The sequence below is a fragment of the Anthonomus grandis genome, chromosome 2 (assembly GCF_022605725.1).
Source record: "Anthonomus grandis grandis chromosome 2, icAntGran1.3, whole genome shotgun sequence".
NCBI classification, from domain to species: domain Eukaryota; kingdom Metazoa; phylum Arthropoda; class Insecta; order Coleoptera; family Curculionidae; genus Anthonomus; species Anthonomus grandis.
In genome coordinates, this window is record NC_065547.1 from 20,766,043 (window position 1) to 20,789,543 (window position 23,501).

Genomic DNA, 23,501 nt, shown 5'->3' on the forward strand with positions numbered 1-23,501 from the left:
TGGAGGTGTTTTGCCTTGCTTTTGTCTGCTACAATTTAACCTGCTGAGCTACAAGTTATTCCGCAAAATCTAGCGGAAAATTCGCACTGATCTAGGAACACCTATTTTTGAACTGATTATAGTGACATCATAACATTCACCCAATATGTTTTTGAACTGCTTTTGTATCCCTGGTATAAACTTTATCGTTAGATAACGACTTCTGAACGCGCCCCTATATGTGACGAATAAACACTTGAGATAAAGACGATATTGTATTTCTACATGATAAGTAAGAATTTACAACACAAAAAGTAAACTCTTAATTTTGTACTAAATTTTAATTTATTTATAATAAAACATTTTGATGAATTGAATATTTGGTGTTGCTACTTAGTATACCAGAAATGAACAATCTTAGCTCTAAGTTTAAGTTGTAGCAACATTAAGGGTCAATAGCTGTCACCGTGACGTTTAAGAATTTTCACTTCCACTTGAGATTCAATCATTTGTTTTTGCAAAAACTTGCAAATTTCGATAAATTGAACTTTTATTGACCAAAAAATTATTCAGGATGAGTAGCGAGTTTGTCTGGGCTATCAAAAACGGCGACTTAGAACAAGTTAAGGATATTATTGAAAAACAAGTAAGTTGAAAACCAATCCCATTAAAAATATGTTGGGGCTCTGGAATCTCTTTTTGGTAATGTGATTCAGTAGATTTCTTTTTCATACTGTCATTATGATAAACTTTCCTAAACAGATCACGGTTATGATAATTCTCAAACCTATTTTTTCTTTTAATTTACTTGCTTATACATTTTTTCATTAATATTTGTTCTTTTATATTTTAGACCATAGATGTCAACCAAGATGTAGATGGAAGACCACTTATATTATATGCTGCTGACTATGGCCAAAAAGCTGTGATAGAATACTTAATTTCCCAGGGAGCAGATATTAATGTAAGTAAATTAACAGTTATAAACCCTTAATATTTTAAAAATAATGCTATCTAAAATACCTTCAAACTTAGAACTAGAAATATATACAAATCTGATGTCAGATTAGAAGTTGCTTGAACTTGGTGTGGAGCTTAGACCTGTCGAAATTGCAGTTTTCTACTGATTGTGAAGAATACCTTTGTGGTTTTGTTATAGGGTTTGCTCATTGATTGTTATTTACCAAAAAAAAAACAGCATATTCAATATGATGTTACTAAGAAATGACATCTGCAAAATAGTACCAGATCAAATAATAACTACTATTTTGAGTGATCAATTCCAAAACAGGCTGGTTGAGTCCCTCATGGAGAAACTGGAGCCTAAGTTTAATGCAATAATTAAATCACTTCAGGAAAACATTACAATTTTGCAAAGAGAAATGGAAATTGTATGGAGTGATAACTTATAATTGAAGAGCAAAATAGATGTCCAGGAGCAATAGTCTCACAATAATAATATTGACATTTTTTATTTAACACAAGAAAAAAATTAAAGTATTGTCAATGATTTATTTATTTATTAAAATGTGAAATGCAAGGGAATTATTGTTTGCCGACAATTTCAAGTGTTTGCTTCAGATTCAGTGTGAGAATGATTGTTAGGCATTGGAATTTTGCAATGTTGTGAGCTGCTGTGAATTAAATAACTTCAGATTAAATGTCAGTAAGTGTGCTTGTATGTTATTCACCCTAAAGAGTAATCCCATTTTTTATTACACCTTTAATGGTGAACAACTTCAAAGAGTACCCCAGCAGACTCTTTCATTTTTGAAACACATTTTATCTGAAGTAGTAAATGCCCAAGAAGTGTTGAAGTAGGTCTTTATCTTTTTAATAGCTTAGTTTTGCTGATATTGGAACATGGTTCCATTATTTTCCATTGCCACCCAGATACTATACTGGGTGGCAATGGTTGACGGCATTCAGAGAAGGTTTTTGAGGTGCATGTATTTTAGGATATTTGGTATATATCCCCAGAAAGGCAGTGATAATGATCATTTGTTGCAGGTTTTCGATAGACTGTCTCTGAGTAAGAGAAGAATTAAAATATTTTTATGCACTCTGTTCAATATACTGAAAAACAAAATAGATTGTCTTGAGATTCTTAGTCACTTACCTTTTACTTTAAACATAATTAACACTCTCTCCATTTATATGTTATCTGGCTTATCCACAAACCAACCTTTATAAAAATTATCCCATTTATAAACTTTCTGAATATTTTAACTTATATACTTACGATATTGAAATTGTTTCAACTAGCCTGAATTAGTTTAAAAAAAATAATACTAGATAAACTGAACTGAGCTGATCAGTGATGTGTTGGATATTTGTTATTGTATTTTAGTAGTGTGGGTGATTTCTGTGTTATTATGCACATTCTGTATTGGCTCATTTTTGTATTTCCTTCTATTATCTATTACAGTACTTTTTATGGTTAAGTTTTTTTTTTATATTTAAGTTAGTATCAGTAAGTGGCCTTGTAGCTGTTCATACTTGTACTTGTAGTATGTTGATACTAGTTTCATATACACATATAAAAGCTTTAAATAAATAAATTAACTAAGTAAGATGCATAGCTGGTGCAATTTTTCTTTATGATAATTTTCACAGCACTGTTTTTCTCCTTTTTTTCATTGCTTTCTTTTATTTTTATAGGGTTTAAATTGATATTTAATATTAATTTATTTTATTCATTTATCTTCTTTTTTCAAACAGGCCAGAGCCCAAATCACCAGAAAATCAAAATTAATTATTATTAAAAACAAGGGTAAAATATAACACATAAAGTACTAAGGACTAACAAAAAAAAAATAAAACTAAACTTAATTAAATCATTAAATAGAGCCAGCTTTGAAATTAAATTACAAAATTTAATATTTTTTAAAAAAGGTACATATAAAGCAGAAGGAGATAAAGTCAACCCATCCTCTAGGGACTGCCCAACTCACTATGTAATAATCCTTGTGATCATCTGTGAAACTAGGTGCCTCAGAATGTATTGAAAGATATCGCAGGTGGAAGCAAATTTGTTTTGCACATGATAAAAATAGGATCTTTTCTCAGTTAGTTCTGGCACAATCAAGAGCAAAAGTAACATTTATTTGGGAAGAAGGCTGCAAAGAAATATGACCAAGAAGAGTTGGAGAATATATGTGACCATTGAGCAATTTCCAGAAGAATGCCACAAACTGAGTCTCTTTCTCTTCTCAAAATAAGAACTTCTTAGTTGAAGAAAGTAAAAGTAGTTATATAGTGGCTATATCATCATCATGGCAATAGTATAGTTAAATATTATTGAGGTTTTGATTCTATAACAAGACATAACACAGCATTTAGAAACATTAAGATTTAGATGATGAATTTTGAGATAACACATATTCTTAACCAGATTAATATTGCTTTGCAGCTATAAGCAAATAATAATCCAGCTCGTCTGCAACATGCCAGAAGGTTTTCAGATCATCAGCATAAGCTAGTTTGCAGCAAGAAATACTGGAAATCAGATCATTGACATACAGGTTGAATAGTAGTGGACCTAGATTGGATCCCTGGGGAACTCTAGAGGTAGGCATAAAGGATTTTGATTTGTAGCCTTCAATTTTGACAAATTGTTGACGGCCAATCAGATAAGATGATAACAAAGCAGTAAGCATTTCAGAAAAATTAAACACCTTCCTCAATTTTTCCAGTACAATGTACTAATTTATTTGGTCAAAGGCTTTGCTAAAGTCAATATACATTACATCGCCTTGGTTTTTTTTATCCAGGGCAGAGGAGGAAAATCACAGCAAGGTACAAAGAAAGAAAGAAAATGTGCTATATTATGTAAGAATAATCTTGTGTACAAGCATCATACAAGCTAAAAAAACAAAACACAAATACAATTTCAAAAATTGACAAAACAATGAACAAAATTAAACACAAGATGACAAAACTTTTTGAACATACTTAAATTGAAGATAACTACATAAAACAATCAATTACTAAATAAAGGTAAACTTGTTGACAAAACTAGAGAAGAAAAAAGGAAAAAAAGAAAACTTTCCAACATGTCCAAGGTTAAAACTTATCATTAAAAAAGTCATCCAGGTTATAATATGCCTTAGCCAATAAAAGCGACTTTAATTCTCTTTTAAATTTCTTAACATCCGATATATGTCTAACACACAGAGGAACATGATTGTAAATTTTTTTACTTATGTAAATTAATGAGTTTTTGGTAAGGGAAGACGTAGGAATAGGTAGGGGAACATCATTTACACGACGAGTCAAATGGCCAGTGTCAGAGGGTAGTTTGGGAATTTTGTGAATAAGAGCAGCTGTTTCTAAGATAAAGAGTGAAAAAAGAGTTAGGATTTTTTCAGAAATGAAGAGGGGTTTGCAAGAATCTCTTAACTTAGCAGAACACAGGTATCTAACTGCTTTTTTTTGAATAACAAAGATAATGTTAAGTAGCCCCTTATTGGTTAAACCCCAAAAAGGCAAGCCATACCGAATATGAGATTCAATAAGTGAAAAGTACACTGAACGTGCAGCCACCCCTCCCAGAACTTGTTTTGCCATTCTTACTGCGAAACATCCAGAAGATAATTTCCCAGCTAAATGTAAAATATGATCTTCAAACCAAAGGCGACCATCAATGGTAATTCCTAGGAACTTGTAGCACTCTTTATTCTGCAAGAGGGAATTTTCGTCAAACATCAGACCCTGAACATCGCACTTAAACCCCATAATAGACGTCTTTCTTACATTAAACACGAGCCTGTTGGAAGCACACCACCCTGATAAAATCTGAAGGTCTTCAAGGATACAAGTCTTAATATAGTCAGAATTTTTATGGCTCCATAGTATGGTGGTATCATCAGCAAACTAAACCACCTTGCCCTGCAGTTTCAATGAACTCAAGTCATCCACATACAGTAAAAATAACAGTGGTCCCAACACTGAACCCTGGGGAACGCCGCATTTTAGGGATCTAGAAGCAGACAAACGCCCAGACACTGAAACAAAGATTGATTATACAGGCTCTTTTGGTAAAGAAACCATGTTGACTTATTGATTTGATTGTTGAAGTTGAGGAAACATGGAATTAAATAATAATCTCAAATATTTTGGAAAAGTTATATAGAATGGATATGGGACAATAATTTTCAATATTCTGTAGGTCATCTTTCGTGTGTATGGGAAGTACTTTCCCAGTATTACAAATAAAGAGAAACTGGCTGGTTTTGAGGATTAGGTTAAAGAGATGACATAAGGGGTTACACAGAATAAATGCAATCTTTAGCTGTGAAACTGGGAATTCCATCTAGGCCAGCAGTCATTTTGTTGTTTAATATTTTACCTGGATCTGAAATTTAGCAGCAGAAATTGACTGGGAATTTCAAGATAATTAGGACTGAGGGTAAGAATAGGTTTCATCTGCTTGGTTGGAATTTTTATATGCAGTCTAAAAAAACTAAAATGCTGAAACAATATTAACAGTCAAAACTCTTTCCAAAAGAATTGTAGAGTATTGTAATCGTAAGTGGCACCAAAGAGATTGGTTCCTTTGTTCCAATGACATAGATTTTGAAGGCCTCCCGAGCTTAATATTTTATTGTTTGTCGTAAAGAGTTAAATTTGCAGCAATAGATAAAATTACAAATCCTGATATGCTTTCTCCTTTTAAAAATATTGTTAATTAGGTTTTTGGAAAACCACACTGGAAATTGGCTAAACTAAATAATTGGCACAAACTTTATTTGTCTTGTACAATTTAGAAGGGATATCCATCCATAGCCAAAAATATAGTAAAAAATCATTCCTTGATTTCCAGTAAGTGATATTGTCATACCGGTCTTTCCAGATTTATAATAATAATAATGTATTTATTTATTTAGCTTGAGCTACAAAGGTAATACATAATATATAGATAATACGAGTATAATACATATTTAAAAAAAAAACTTAAAAATTTAAATCAATAAAAATAAAAAAAAAAATTGCAAATAATTTGAAGTGTGTGCTTGTACAAAATGGCATACATATACAAAAAATACAAAAAGTATCACATACAAAAAATTTATAAATAAAATTTAAGCCTAAAATAAAATAGCAAAAATAAAACAAAATACGAGTTAAAATTGTAAAATAAAAATAAAATAAATACACATATAAACTACAATTACATAAATAAAGGTAAAATGAATGATAAAACAAAGTATGTACAAATAAAACTTTGTACATACTTTACAGAAAAAGTATAAATAAAACACGAGTTTAAAATAAAACATAAAATAAATATAAATACGAAACAACAACTACACAAACTAGGGTAATAAAGATAAAACGTAAAAGAAAGTATGTATAAATAAAACTTAAAAATAACTAAAATTACTGTTTAAAAGTGTATAAATAAAATGAAAACAACTAAAACTAAGAATAAAATGTTAACATGTATAAAAATAAAAATAAAATAAGACATTCACACACTGATAAATTTCTCAATAGCCTCCTAGACTGGTTTAAATTATCACAGCTTTTGATTTCAGTTAGCAACTTATTAAATTTAATAAGTCCCTTGCTGAGTACAGAATTTAACATCTGACTAGTATTGCATCTATCAAGGACAAAGTCTGTATTATTTCTGGTGCAGTAATTGTGGACGTCTCCGAACACTCTTATTTTATCACAAATATATGTGGGTAGTAGACGTTGTTTTAATTTAAAAATAAATACATACACACTAAACATAATTCTTTGCCTGACAGACATCATACCTAGCACATTTAACATAATAATAACAGGAGTGTATCGATTGCATTTTAGGATTAGTCTCATTGCTCTATTTTGAATTACTTCAAACTGTTTGACCTTGTATTTAGGCAGGTTGAACAATAAGGTGGAGCAAAACTGCAAATGGGGAACAGCAATGGCATTATACAGCAGGAGTTTTGTATGCATCGATAAGTTTTTTCCAACTCTATTAATAAACCCTACTTAGAAAATTTTCTCATGGCGTAATCCGCATGTGCCGTAAAATTCAAATTTGCATCCAAAATTGTACCCAAATACTTTATTTCATTTTCATAAAAAATACTCTCCCCACCTACACTGATGTTCACATTGTCAATATTTATTTGATTATTTTTCGATTTTTGTGGTAAAAAGGCAAAATTTAGATTTACTTGTATTTAAACATAATTTGTTTATACAGAGCCTGCTGAAAATTTTGGTTAAGTCACTATTTATATCAGTTACCATCTGATCAATATTGTTTCCTATTATATAAATCATTGTGTCATCTGCAAATAACACAGTTTTACATTTTTGTATAACTTTTACCATATCATTTATATATAATAAGAACAATAATGGACCCAAAACTGTTCCCTGGGGAACACCAAATACAACATTAAGAACCTGAGAGAGACTATTCCCATACTTTACACGTTTATCTAATATCTTATTTTCCTCTTCTAGCCCCACATCATCATGATGTCTGTAATTTCTTTTATTCTTTCCTTCCAATTTTTTAATGTTAAGGTCTCTAGTATCTAGTAAGTAGAGTATGTGATACCTGCCTGCTTGTTTGTTTTGGTATTGGTTTTGTGCTGGTTTTGAAAACATTTGACCCATACTTCTGCATTAATGTATTCATTTATATTAGTATATATATGTATACAGCGTGTTCCGCGAGATAAGGGACAAAATTTGTATGAAAATACCATGGGTTCTTGAGGTAAATTCGAGTAAAAAATGGTCCACTTTTGCTTCCTTTTAAAGATATGATTTTTTTAAAGTTAAAAGTGTTATTGTACTGAACACTGCAATGCTATAAGGCCGATTGCCATGGATACTTCTTTCATTTGTTATTCTGTGACAAATTGGTGTCATGTTTGTTGTTCCAAATGAAGAATATGAAGGCATTCTGCTAGTGTAGGGATATTGTAATGAAGATGTTAGAGAAGCAGTTGAATACCGCCAATATCCAAAGTGAAGAATACCTGAGATTAACTATACCATTTCCAAATAAATACTTCTCTCATATGTCCATTAGCAGCTGTCTGAGATGTAATATTAGATAGTGTTGAACGGTCACCATCAACTAATATTCACAGAATATCATGTCGTACTTGTTTTACCCAAATGACTAGTATGAAGAACAAAGCATAACTTCAGTTTGTAACCATTTCATCTCCATCTGCCTTCTAATGCAGTTTTGTAATTGGCTCACGCTTGTACGTCGTAATTTGGTTAATAACACTTTGTACACCAATGAGACTAATTAAAGGAATTTCCATTTTTGGCAGCTTGACAATACTCAAAACTCAAACTCAAAAATGCTTTATTGTCAATATAAACATAGAAGTTGTAGACAAAGCCAATAGACTGTACATTAAAGGAATAAAAATAAGAAACTAATTTAAAACAAAACAAAACTATAAAACTTTGAAAAATACTTAAATGCTAATCATTAAAAAATTCACTTAAACTACAGTATGCTTTAGTAGCAAGAAATATTTTCGTCCTTGTACGTAGGCTTTTTTCAGTCTTAAGTTGTCTTATTTCTAGTGGAAGTTTATTAAACAGCTTTCTACCTCCATATATGATAGAGCTATGGACAAGTTCAAAATGAGGAATGGGTAGCCTCAATAAATAATTTTGTCGCGTATTATAGTGGCTTCCTAAGTGGAGTTAAAATATTATGACTTACAAAAAGCGGGCGACATGAGTCACGGGCTTGGCCCCACATAGATATCTAATGGCCCTTTTCTGGAGTACAAACACTGAACTAAAAAGTGAAATTGAACATGAACCCCAAAAGCAAATTCCATATCGAAGGTGCGACTCGATAATCGCGAAGTATGCAGATCTGGCGAACTCTTAGGGCGTAGCAGCTTGATGAGACTTTTCTACATACATTCACAATATGGTCTTCAAATTTAAGGAACTTGTCTATAGAAAGACCCAAAAACTTACTGAACGGTGGCATGGTGATGGCTTCATTATTTAAACATATATCATTTGTATTACATTTAAAATTAAGGATATTTGTTTTGGAAACATTAAATGTCAAAAAATTTGCATCACACCAGTCTTTTATTTTTAACAAATCTGCACATATATTGGCCTCCATTTGAGAAACATCAGAGTCGTGCCAGAGGATGGTGGTATCATCGGCAAACAATGTAAATTTGCCAGTTACCTGCAGTTGTGGCAGATCGTTCACATAAATGAGAAAAAGTAAAGGACCAAGTACTGATCCTTGCGGAAAACCCACATTTATATTAAGTTCCTTAGAGATACCGCCATTAAATTTGACAGCCTGGACACGATTTGATAAGTAGGAACGAAACCACTCAAGGGCAGTTCCTCTGAAACCATAGAGCTCCAGTTTCATCAGCAGCACTCTGTGACTCACGCAGTCAAATGCCTTGGACAAGTCGCAGAATACCGCTGCTGCAACTTCACCAACATTCAGTCGGTTGTACAGGTGCTCTAGAAAGCTAAAGATAGCATCATTTGTGCTCACAGACTCACGAAAGCCAAACTGCTGAAGACTCAATAGGCCAAACCTATTTAAAAATGAAACCATCCTCACCTTAACGAGCCGTTCCACTATCTTGGCTAAAGTAGGCAATAACGCTATAGGTCTAAAGTTAGAAGGACAGTCGCGATCGCCACCCTTGTAAAGAGGAACAATCATTGCTCTTTTTAAGCACTCTGGGAAAACTCCAGACATAAATGAAAAGTTAATTGACTCGGCCAGGACTTGCAAAGCAACAAGAGGTAAAGCAGAAAATATTTTAAGAGAAAGCCCATCCCAACCTGATGAACTCTTATTCTTAATATTAACCATTAACTGTTTAAGCTCTTCTACACTTGTGGGGGCAAAAAAGAAAGATTTGGATACTACCACATTGCTGAGATAGCTCCTGGGATCTATTTTTTGTGACAGATTGGATGCAAGGTTACTTGCAATATCACAGTAGAAGGAATTGAGGACATTGGAATCTAAGGTACTTGGAATAACCAAGACATTATTTTTGCCCCTTAGCTCATTTAAAATCTTCCAAGACTCTTTTGCTCTGTTGGAGGAATTCTTTAACCTCCTTTGAAAGTAGGTCCACTTAGCCATTTTGATTGAGTTTCTGTAAATCTTGTCGTATCTGTTACAATAATTTTAAAATGTTGCATTGTTCATAGCGTATTTCCTAATTTAAAAAAGAGAGCGCATATTTTTCCCAGATACTCGTAAACCCTTAGTATACCAAGGTTTTCTATTTCGTTTCTTAATATTGACAACAGGAAAAGCAGTGTTAAAATTGTTTAATACTATTTGATGAAAGCTATGCAGTGGGTTAACAGTAGTCAATACATTATTCCAACTTGACATATTGCAAAGCAAGGAGAATTTGCGGAAATTAGCTCTAGTATAAAGTCTATCGCGTGCAAACTTATTCTCATTAGCTGCACTATTAAGCTTTACTAATCCCACTATTGCCTCATGGTCAGATAAACCGGCATTGATTGTTGTACACTGATTTTCGTGTTGGTTAAAATTCGTACAGAAGTAATCTATCAGTGAGGAAGAAAATGCTGAAATCCGGGTTGGCTGATCCACGTGCATCTTAAAATTAAATGAGTTTAACAGATTAAAAAGCATTCGATTTGATCCATTAGATTTGTCTAAAAAATTTACATTAAGATCGCCAGTCAGAATCAACATCGCATTAACCGAAATTTCACTTAAGAGGATCTCCAACCTTTCTAAAAACAAATCTAAATTACCAGATGGAGATCGATATAATCCTAAAATATACAAATTTAACTTGCTGCTAAATACAATAGAAAACTCGTACACCTTTTCAATCAATAGATGATCAAATCTGTCAATAGTAATAAACACAAATTTAGTTAAAAAAGCTTTCTCTAACATAATAAGAGTACCACCATGTGTATATTGCTTGCGTGAAAATTTGGAAATTAGTACATAACCAGGGATATCAATAGGCTCGTCAGACCTCAACCAGTGTTCAACAAGAATTAACACACTAGGAAAGTTAACCGATTCTAAAAATAGTTCCAATTCGCTAACTTTTGAACGCACAGATTGAACATTAAATAATTCTAGGGAAACTTGATTATGGTGGGAGTTTCTATTAAAAAAGAAGATCCAATAGCAAGGGTGTCTATAGATTGGTCTAGTTAAGGCGTAACCGAAGACCTACCTTCGATCAAGGGTGTATCGCTGATTATCCCACTATTGCTAATACCTAAAGATGCTAATACTAATTTGGATGACAGAAAAGTATTTTTAACATATAAAGATAAAAGTTTGCACATAGATTTGGCAGAGTGACGGTACCTAAAATTTTGTCTAACATCAGTAATTATTCTCACAGAAAAGTTACGGTTACAGATGAAAGAATTCATAAAATGAATTGTATTGTAATATCTGCTTTTTGAGCACTTATTAAAATCGCATTTAATACAGACAATTACATTAGTTATCCTGCCCATTGATAGCAAGGATTTTATTTGGGAAAAAGATGGCAATGTACAAGAAAAATCAAGACAAACAACAATAACATCATTCTTCGTATAGTTAACAATTAGCGGAAACGCATAATTACATAAGGTCTGGGCCGTAACATTACTAAACACATAACAACAGGTGTTGTATGACGAGCTCAGGATACCTGAGAGAAGAGAAGAGAAACCTCTAGCACTAGAATAACCATAAATTAGTACATTTGATTTTGCTCGTGGGTTGAAACGCGCTTTTGCTAAGCAGTTTGTAGATTTTGATTGAAGATTTGTAGTCGTCAAATCTTTTAAGTTACTGCTACCATTTCTATTTAGAGACAGGATATCCTTCTCCGCTTCAAGAGTTTTAATTGATGTTAACATGTGCATATTAATACAGTTTAAGCTTTCAATCTCTGTCTGCATACTCTTAATCTTGTTTTTGTGATATTCAGTTTCCTTTTCAAGCATTGTAATGGTATTAATCAAATTTTGATTAAGATCACTTAGCTCTTTTATCTTTTCTGAAAGTTCCTCATTTACCCTAGTATATGAATCCACTTGTAGCTGTACTTCTTTCTCTTTTGTTGTTAGATTCTGAATTTCATTCCTTAACCCATTATTTTGTTCATTTAAAGTTGCAATATGCAAAGAAAAATTAGCTTCTGCCTGTGAAACCTCATCCTCAAATACTTGACTATTTCTACGCAGTATCTCTAAATACCTGTCCTTTCCTTCCAGCTCCTTTAGCAAATGTTTAATTTTTTCGTCATATATCCTATTTTCACTCTCTTTCATTGTGACTATTTTGAAATTGCTTTGAACATAAAATTTTGTAAACTCCTATTTTTACCATTTCTGTCATTCTTTCCAAACAACTTGGATGAAAAACAGAGTTGCAGACTATACAAATATAGTTTAAAAAGAGCTTATTTTTACAACACTTAAAACTGCGAGACATCCTGTGCTATTAAAATATTAAATTGATTTAAAACTTAATACATAAATTTACATACAATTTTTGATCTAGTCAGGTCAGTACAGCAATACAGGAACGCAGAAAAGAACGCACTTCGAAAAAACAAACACACGAGTGCGATGAACCCAGAAATACCAAACAGACCAAACCAAAACTATTTAAATGCCAAACAAATTCCCAGCAACTTTGCCCAGTGCAACCACCTACTCAGTTCAGTGGCAGGACAAGGCCAAGTTTCAGGGATGGCAGGTCAGTTTTGAAATACACGAGACAAACGCACGTCAAAAAAAAAAAAAACAAACACACGAGTGCGGTGAACCTCGGAAAAACCAAACAGAACGAACAAAACAAAACAAATCAAAACAAAACAATTGAGCAATTACCGGCAAACGCGTAGAACGAAAACACAACCGTTCAGCACGACTACTACGATACTACTTCTATGCAATAATAAATTGAACGGAGTTTCCAGCGCCATTTTTCAGTTAATGTTTGGTGTGGTTTGTTAGGAGATCAGTTAGTCGACTCTTATGTCTACGGTCGTTTGACAACTGCAATTTACCTTCAGGCCTCCAGAAGAGAAGAACTGTGCGGAGCAGAGTTTGTCCCGCAGATCAATAGTATTTGAATAACATTTGAATATTGAAATTGCTTGCCCTACCCTAAAAAGCGAGAGTTTAATAAGGATGGGATTCAAATAGTGAATAATAAACTGGTTTGCCAATTTTTGTACCAAGTTCGTAAACATTTGTAGTGGGGTTGTTTATGTACTTGCCATATGTCCACCCTCTAACCTTTGACGTCGCAGGGTATCCGTCAACCCCCTCATATTTCTTTGTACAGTTATAGGAGAGAAAGTTGACAAAATGCCTCGGGCGGCACTCTAAGTAAGTAAGACCCCTCTAGCCTCTCAGGTAAGCCTTTAGACAGTGGAGAGACCAGGTAGAGATTGAAAGTAGACTGTCCGGTTATAACGAGATCTTATTGCTCTTAATCTTTATTATTACACGAATACAACAACAGGTAAGTTACAGGTTTGGTTGCTTACAACTAAATGAACAAGTGTTCTTAAAATCTAACAATCCCCATTACCAATTTCTATGATTAAGTACAGGCAGTTGTTTGGGAAAATGTACTGGAAAATTCGGCACTCTATTAATGACACAAATGAGTATGATTTAAGGGAATTTATGATGTTTTGTACAAGCAGTTACGGATGACATTCGTAAAGCAAAGCCAGAAACTCAACACCAATCAAGCGAAGCAATCTCAATCAATCGGTCAACATTTACCTCTGCTGTGTTGCCATACCGATAGTAATTATGAAATCACGGACTCGGTTATTACTTGTCTCTCACCGCTTTGAGAAGCCAAGTAAAAATTAATAAACGCGGCTACTGCCTGCTCTACAAAACACGAAGAAAGATAATGTCCAAATCACAGTTTTAAAAGTTCATAAAGCGGAACGGAATCAATATGAATATTATAATAGCAAATCACAGACAAAACTCGCAGCGGAAAAAATAAAATACCACCGTCTTCCAAGCATGTAAAAATGGAAACTAAAATACCGTAACGCGGATAATTTTACGATTATTTTATTAATATAACCCGCTTACTACCTACCCTACGGGTCCGGTAAAGTTAAAGGGACGTCTAAAAACCGATTTTTTTAAAAAATTTTACATAGAGTGTTGAGTGTGGTCAAAATATTGATAAAAAAGTGAGGATGATGAAAAAAAATACAAAACTTTGGAAATTATGAAGTTTTTTCTATTATTATAATTATTGCCGACTTGCACAAGGTTTTTTAGCTCTTGATTTTGCTATAATTAAAAAATATATATATTGGGGCAATTTTGGAACTGTTTGGGGGCTATTATTGTAAATTTATAGCATTTTTTATCGCTTTATACCCCTTTTAATTACATATTTTGTAATTTACACACAAGAAAAATAAAACAACAACCTTATTGACACAAGTGGCAGTGGCTTCACAATGTCCCCAGTAGTATTTTTTGGTTTTGTCTCAAACACTTTTTAGTTAGATGGGTTGGTTGTGGACTCAATTTTAGATAATAAAGGTAGATTTTACATTACATGAACAGGTGTTAAAAAAATAGGTATTATTTACGTTAATTATTATTTATTTAAATTATTTTATGTAATTTAATATATAATAAATATTAATTTTGAAAAAAAATATAATTTAAGATATTTAATTATTAATAGGTAAATAATAATGATGAGGTTTAATGTACATTAACTTATAGTCAAAACAATTATAGGCATTAGGAATAGGAATAAGGCATAGGAATTATAGGCACAAACACGTGTTTGTGCCTATAATTCCTATTTTCTAACCATTATCCGATTCTTTAAGTAGGGCTCAAACGACTACCTAACCCACTATTTAGCGCCAACCCAAGGTTCCAATCCCTTTTTGCAATCCCAACTCCACATGTGCACCAACCACACAGTGCCATGTGCGCACACGGGGCTACCGCCCCGTGTGCATATTTTATGATTATATAAATAAACAAATACTTGCCCATAATGAGACAGGACAGAAAATTACGATAATCGTACTAGTACAGTAGCCACTCCCAATAAATAATATTTGTTGACGTAAGTGACATTTGACAGTCTTTTTTATTTATGAATAAATCGGTATTTACATATTTGATATTCAACGAGATATATTTGAGACAACATATTTGAGAGTCAACGTGATGCCTAGTCGCAAATAGAGTGTAGTTAAGCCGGGTGTAATTGTGAATTATACGTAAGTAGAAAATCCTTTATAATTTTTAAAATTTTGCATTTTCTTACTTCATCCTCACTTTTTTATCAATAAAATGTTCAAACTCAACATTCTTTGTAAAAATTTTCAAAAAAAATCGGTTTTTAGACGTCCGGTCTCTTTATTTTTACCGGACCCCACGAACAAAGATGGGCCCAAACAACAGTTTCAAAATAAAATAAAACGGAACGGGACGGAACAATATCAATAGCAACGGATTCGATAAAGATCTTAACACGCGAGCTTGGAAGTGACTGGTCAACTGTCAACAGGTCGCTCTTACCTAACCCAATTCACACTGTAAACGTCAAGACAAAGTTTTAATGTAAATATTGAAAATTGAACGGTATTGAAATACGGAAAAGTTACTGGTACTTTGCTCGAAAGGTATGGTACGACCTTACTGCGACGAATGTGTCACCTTGGTGGACCTAGAACCTTTTTATACCCATCGCAGGAATTTGGATGCCGACGACTCACGAACATCCTCGGAATCGATCGTTGAATACAAATGCAATGGGGAAAACTTAATTAAAATAGAGTTTATCCCTATGAAAACAGTACGGCTTTATAGGCTATGACCTTATATGGTAAACAAACTTAGTTTCAGCTCTCAAAACCGGGTATTTCTAGGTGAAAACAGCGGGACAAAAGTTGGTCACATGTGTACAAGAAAACCGGCTTTTCAGGAAAACCGAATCATGATTTATATTATATTTTGCCAAACAAGGCATGACCCTTCATTTAACAGGGCTTCACAAGATAGGTAAACCTTGAAACTTGCATAATAGAACATGTAAACAATGCAACAGCATGAAAGGAAAATTCATGAAATTAACTGGAAAACTAGAAGCATAGTGATGAAAAACCTCTCAGTTTTAGGCATTTGTGGTTCTTTATTATCCTACGAACTATCAGAGCTGAAAACAATGAAGGCGAGGGACCACAACATAGTCAACGGAGAACTAGATATAACCTATAAGAAATCGAACGTTTCTATGGTACTGTCCGGCTAGAAACCTCTTTAAGTTGGTTTCTTTATGTATGTTTACGACTATTAGCCCCTCATGACTCACAGGTGAAGCTTAAAATGTACGTTTTTGTTATGTAAAATATAAAATTAGAGGTTAAATCTTAACGGAGATAAAGACACGGAAATAAAGACAAAATCTTGAAACTTCGTTACACACTGATCCCGACAGTATTTACATCCTGACACTGTCAGGATCAGTATTTACTAGTAACAACCATATCTTTTTAATAAGAAGGTTTTCATGTTTGTCAAATTTAAGATCTTTATGAAAATTCCAAGAAAGTTTCTTTCAACTAAGTCCTGAGACATTCCTTATCTGATAGAGTTATATTCTTAGTAATTTGACCTGTTCATATCATAACGGTGAAGTGTCTGCAGCAAAATATCATGACTAACATAGTTAAAAGTTTTTGTCAAATCATAAAGAACTGCTTCAAAAATTCTTGCAAATTTGTTGAAACATTTGAAGTAGAAGCAGGGCAGAGAAAGTTTTTGCGTCTGTCATTTATAATATTCCCACAGTCCTCCCTAACTATGTGTCTGCTAAGTCTGGATTGTGGATGTGTTCTGGTAATCGTGTTTCATCTTCTTATGAGTTAAATTTTATTCCCTTAGTTGTTGAAGTAAATTTAAATAATTTTTTCCAGGCACTTTGATTCAGTTCACATTGGATTATGTTATATAAGTTAAAAGAAAGGGGCAATCAATATCATGTACAAGTTTGAGGATGAACATTATACCACAGACATCCTTATGACTGGTGAGTGGCATTAATTAAAAGAGCTAAATGATTTATGAGAGACCTATAAGCACAATGTCTTAAAAAATTAATGTTGAGCTTTCAAGAGTGTGAATATAAATTTGGTGATAAGGGGATCATACCACAGAACAGTAATGTCCTTATGCAGATCAAGAACAGTCCTGACCAATGAGTGATATTAACATAGGTATACCCCAAGGCTCAATTCTTGGGCCTAATATTGTTTTTAATGTATATTAATGACCTTCCTTATAGTGACCTAATAGCTAAATATACTGTCTTTTCTGATGACACCACTGTTTCTCTTGCTGCTGATACATTAGGTGAGGCATTGGAGGTTACCAGGTTGGCACAGGAGAGGGCAGAGACGAGGTTCTGCTCTAACAGGCTACTGCTGAATGCAGAGAAGACGCAGATGGTCATTTTCTTCCTTCGAGACATACATGAGACACTGGGTATCTCGGCCGTGTCATTTCTGTGTGTTTCATAGTAAATGAGCAATGTTTTATTTCTACTGAGCTTATTCATGTCTAAGGAAAACCATTTAGGGAAACTTGCTGTTGTATCTTTTCTCAATGGAACATAGTAAACTATATGTATAGAATAAATATCATAGATCTCAGTAGACAAATTTATGTCATTAGGAACCAAAAAATTTCTGCCAATTAACAGAAGCAAGGACATTATTCCTTTAATATAATTGACTTGAAACACTAGAAAATTCAATGTGATATTCACAATCAAAGTGGTGAATGCATTAGTTAAGAAGCCTATCACTTGCTTTAGTACATGGAGAGCTTTTATATGAGAAAATACTAACTCTAAAAATACATTTCTACTATTACGTATGGAATTATGTTGATAAAACCTTAGAAAACCAAATAATTAATCAATCTGTATGACACAATTCATTCAACAGTCTTACAGTGATGGTTGTACAAATCCATAGGCAACTGGTGGAATGCGAATACAATAACAAATTTGTAGTTACCAACTTGGCACAGGACATAGAGCTGCATGAGACCATCCACTTAGTGAAATAATGTGAGTACAAGTTACACATTCCGCTGTAATACTTCTCTCAAGGGATTTCTTTTTGCTGCTTTGTAGGCATCCCGTTGCATTTTTGTTTGGTTAAAAGATATTTTATAATGACATTGGCGTAATTTATTATTTGATTGTAAAGCAAGTCTCTCGTGTTAGCATTGCAAATAATTTTAATAGGTCTAGTCTATCAGTTATACGCTGTAATTGACTATCGGGAGAGTCAAATGGAATAATAAACGTATTTAGCGCAAGAAATATATTAATATCTACCTACCGCTTTTGGTCGTAGGCAATCATCAGGCTTTGACTCTACAAAAAACGTCAACAGTTTAAAATCATTAGGATCATTGAAAATTATTAAAATTAGAAGCTTATTTCTTTCCAGAATATATAAGGTTCCACAAGTGTAAAAATTATAAAAATGGGTATATTCCACTAAGACCGGTATGTATAGGGCATTTTTTGTTTGGTATTTATGTCAAAATTTTTGAATCTCAAATAAAACTTTTAAAACGAGTAAAAAAGTTTTTCTATTAAGTTTAATCATTTTAAGTAATGCTTAGGCATAATTTGTTTACCAATTTGGAGATGCGTGATTTTGAGAGTAAATTTTAATGGACGTATAAATATAAATTTTAATTTTTGCAAGACGCAGGTATTAGGAAATATTTCCTGCGTGCCTAAATGCGTGCTAAGTGTATTATACGATTTAAAATACGATACAAAAACATACAATACAATACAATAACATACGATGCAACTCCAATATCATTATCATTCCTGATTAATTAAAATAAGATTCATTGTAATTTCTGAATACAAAGGTTTTCGTTTTTCTAAACAACTAATTTTGTTTAACTTGTTTTGTTAGGCCAAAGACAAACATGGAATAACACCAGTTTTAGCAGCAATATGGGAAGGACATAAAGCTTGTGTGGAACTTTTGCTTTTAAAGGGAGCTAAAACAGATGGGGTTGCTCCTGATGGTAAATCGTACATGGAATCCGCTGAGAGCAACGAAATTAGACAACTACTGTCGTGTGCCAAATAAAATTGTCTTATGAAATATTTGCTAGACGTGCTGAAATATAGCACTTGTTTGGCAAATTCCTGCATGGTGTGATCTTATGGAGGTTGTCATTTGTATCTGTAATAAACAATTTATCCAAAGTTTAAATTATGCTAACATTTAGAATGGGCATTTTTTAGTACTGAAACTTATAATATGCTTTAGTTATAATAATAATCTTTTATTTTTTTCATCAGCCTAATTTACAATAATCAAACTGCCTAATTATAATAAAAAAGCATTAAGTATTTTGTTTAGATCTCTTAATTTTTTTGTTAATTTTAAACTGTATTTAATACAATGAAATGTGCTGTCCCAAAAACTGTGGAAGAAATTCAGTGTGAGATAAAAGTATTTTTAAAGTAGTATATTGAGCTACAATAGGAATAGGACTTTTTTAGTCATGTGCTTATATAATAAATTATGTTTAGGCATATGCTATTTTATTTTATTATATTATTGAACTGAACTTGTCCATTTATTTATTATTAATTATAATAAACACATTTTCTTATAAATATAAGCAATTTTTTCCACCCTTCCCGTCTTCTTCCTGTATTGCTTTTCAGATTTTAATATAGAAAATTATCAAGACCTTACCCTGGTCTAGCAAAATAAGATTTTATTTTAATTAATTGGACACACTAATCCCGTCTTACTCTCACGTCAATCGATTTGAGAGCAAGCCGGGCAGTTTTATTTCTTTAGCCTTGTTGTTTTTCATTTCATACCTTTTTAGATAAAGAGAATACCTGACAGCGACTCTCATGGCAACTAATTTTAATTCTTAGAAAGTTGCATTGATGTTTAGGATGAATATTTAAATCGTTTTATAGAGGTTCTATATACGTATAAATAAAAGGTTATTCGTTAAAGTACGTAGTTAGCGTCCAATGCTATAATTCCCGAAGAATCTTAAGATAGCATTTTCCTTATGTCAACAGTATTGTTAAGGTAACATAAAGGCAATTAAAAATTCAGGGCGTAATTTCTGTAATAAAAACAGTGGTTTTCTCAAAAACATCCATATAAAAGTTACACATATTACGTCGATAATGTCGCTACAATAAAAAGATCGAAGACTTTATGATTAAGCTAAATGAGGCATTAAGAATTATAGTGGCCTAACCCACAAAAAGTTGATATTTAGATAAACCCATAAAACAATTCCCAAATATCCAAAGAATCGACAGAAAAGTGGCCTAACCCATTTTAAATTTTGTACGTATAGATGTCGCCACATGTTTCACTTATTATTATTATTTACATGTTATTTTTTCATTTTTAAATATTATACTGGCCTATCGGGGGTAGGCTGTCACTGTCACTGGCCTAACACTGTCATGTTAGGACTATCACTTGTTTACTTACGTCTTGCGTTTAGGTTAAAACGTGGCTGTTCTTTTTCTCAGTAAAAGTTGTTTTTTTGAAAAAAATTGGGTTGTGTTAGTATGGAGAGTGTGGGTAAGTATTTTTAATTTATTCCGTTACCTTTATTATTTTGTTAGGAATTTCCACTTTTACTGATAGTAGCACGGCAAAAATTGAGGTTATTAAAATTTTACTTTACTTAAATAGTTTTTAATGCCGGTTTATAAAACTTTTATTAGTGCTTAGTAGGTAATTCATACATTAACTTAAAAATAGCGTTAATTTGTAAATATTTATTACGTAAAAATGTGTTTATACAACTGCATAAATTGGTGCTTAAAAATTGTAAATAAATATCCAAGGTTATATTGTTTTATGTACTGAATTATTGTGTATAAATACCAAAAATGACTGTTATCCTCTTAAAGTTGCTTGCGTATTAGAAAAGGCTTTTCGTATTAGGAATTAAGTATAAGTAATAAGCAATAAATAAATTTGTTTAAACTCAACATAAATATTTTAAATAATGCTTTATTGGTTCATTTCAGATACTTCTTCTGATTATTCTGATCCTTATGCTACAGATGAAGAGTCAGATTATCAGCCTTCAAGTAGTGATTCGGATTCTGAGCCTCAAACGCAAGCTGAGGATGACAGTGCAGAACAAGGTGGGGCTTTAGTAGAAAAAAGGACAAGGAAGAGAGTACGCGCGGAAGAAAATTGAAAATCAAATAAACGAAAGCTAAGAAGAGCATCAGGCATGGATTATATTAATATAAAGGGGCAAAAAGTTAATGCAAAAACATTTATTAAACCTGTTTGTAAATGTATTAATAAGTGCTCTGATAAAATTAAGGTCGATCAATCTAAGAAACCCTTTGAAAATTTTTATAGTTTGGCAAATTTTGACTTGCAGTCGTCGTATATATTTGGACAAGTAAATGTTATAAAAAATCAGGGTATACACTGATAATGCAGGCGAAATATGACAAGGGTTTATAATTTGCCAAATAATGAAAATGGAATTGATGTGAAGGTCTGTAAAGAATTTTTTAAGCAAGTTTTGCAGATTTCGGATGGCAGATTGTCAAGGGATCTTCTCAAAAAGTCAGAGGGAATCCCTCCGATAGATAAGCGGGGAAAACATCCCTCTGCCAGGAGAACGCCCGATTCAAAGGTTCAAGACGTTAAGACCTTTATAGATAGGTTTCCAGTTTTTGAGTCACATTATTCTAGAGCTTGTGGGCAACGAAAATATTTGGCTCCTTATTTAAATATTCAAATATTATACAATCCCTATAAAGAGCAGTACGCGTCACCTGTCAGCAATTATGTTTTTAGAAATATTTTCAATACTCACTTCAACCTCCATTTTCATGCCCCAATAACAGATAGCTGACGCAGATGCGATGATTTCAATAATAAAATTAAAATAAGTAATAACGAAGAAAAAAAGAACTTAGAAATACAAGAGGAGCTACATCTTCGAAAAGCAAAACTGGCAAGAAATGAAATGAAAAAAGATGAAGAAGAAGCATTAGTAAAAGAAAACGAGACCGTTGCTATTGCATTTGACTTAATGAAAACTTTACCCACCCCAGTATTGTCCACAGGAATTACATATTATAAGCGTCAACTATGGACATATTGCTTGGGTAAGTTAGTTTTTTCTAATATTAATGATAAAACTAAAAATATTAGAAGTTTAGTGTTTAATATTTCTTTTTCTTTTAGGAGTCCATGATTTAGCCCATAATACCGCAGTTATGTACGTTTGGAATGAATCCGTCGCTTCAAGAGGGCCTCAAGAGATTGGCTCTTGCCTTATCCACTATTGCAAAAATTTTGTGTCAGAAAAAAAAACTTATCATGTATAGCGATCAATGTGGCGGCCAGAATCGCAATACTAAGATGGCACTCATTTGCGACTATATAACAAATTCAGCGCAATTCTCTATCACTGAAATAAATCACAAGTTTTTAGTATCAGGTCACTCATACCTTCCGTGTGATCAAGATTTTGGCGTTGTAGAAAAAGAAAAAAAAATTTCATAAAGATGTGTTTATACCGGAGCACTGGATGACTGTTAATAAAGCTGCACGAAAGAGAAAGCCATTTCGAGTAATTGAAATGGAAAAAAAAACATTTTTTTTCCACGAAGATACTGGAGGGCGCTATTACTAATAGAAAAAGTAGTACAGATGGCTCTAAGGTAAAGTGGCTAAAAATGCAATATATTAAATTTTCGAATGACACAAAACACCAATTTCATTTTAAATACTCAAACTCAAGGATGGTCCCATTTAATACAGTTTCAGTAGCCAAACGCAATCCTTGTGATCCAGTTGAAAATTTGGATCTGCTGTATCCATTAGGGCGTCCAATAGAAAAAAAAAAGATGACATTATGGAACTTCTTCCATATGTTCCACTAATTTTTCATGGCTTTTACCATAACTTAAAGACATCTGCCTCAGCGATTGACGAACTGGGAGAAAACAGAGATGATGTGGCTGTGTAGGGCTCCTTGAATAGACTTTCCTAATTTTTTCATGTACTATCTGTATTAAAAATATACATTTTTGCATTATAATCTGCTTTTTCATTTAACTTTTAGAGATTTCAGAACTTAGGCCAAAATTCTAGTTCCGTTTATAAAAAAACATAGTGGCCTAACCCACATCAAAATCATTTTTTTAATTAAAAAAATAATAAAATGGCTATACATTTTTAATAACTAACTAAATTTAAAACGCATTAAATCAAAAATATTATTAGAAGTTCACAAACTTTTTTAAAAATCATCATGGAAAAAGCTACTGATTTTAATTTTTAAATTACACATTTATTTAATTTTGGGGTTAGGCCATTATGATTCTTAACGCCTCAAATGAGAATCCGAAGGTCAAACTGTTGCTGAACACCGGTTAATAAGCGTCT

General features: G+C 32.6%; 2 protein-coding genes and 1 long non-coding RNA gene across 3 annotated transcripts in view; 2 read left to right on the top strand and 1 right to left on the bottom strand.

Annotated features, from left to right (window-relative positions):
• The window catches only part of LOC126749023 (structural maintenance of chromosomes protein 2-like), a 445,423-nt gene that overhangs the window by 249,967 nt on the left and 171,955 nt on the right, over positions 1-23,501 (bottom strand). The window lies entirely within an intron of this gene.
• LOC126749147 (myotrophin) lies at positions 336-19,713 on the top strand. Its single transcript, XM_050458820.1, has 3 exons — positions 336-625; positions 833-943; positions 18,993-19,713. The coding sequence occupies exons 1-3, from the start codon at positions 554-556 to the stop codon at positions 19,170-19,172; spliced, it is 363 nt and encodes a 120-aa protein (XP_050314777.1). The 5' UTR covers positions 336-553; the 3' UTR covers positions 19,173-19,713.
• Positions 20,263-23,154, top strand: LOC126749176 (uncharacterized). Its single transcript, XR_007664917.1, has 3 exons — positions 20,263-20,654; positions 21,110-22,216; positions 22,296-23,154. It is a non-coding gene; the product is annotated as an uncharacterized LOC126749176 (long non-coding RNA).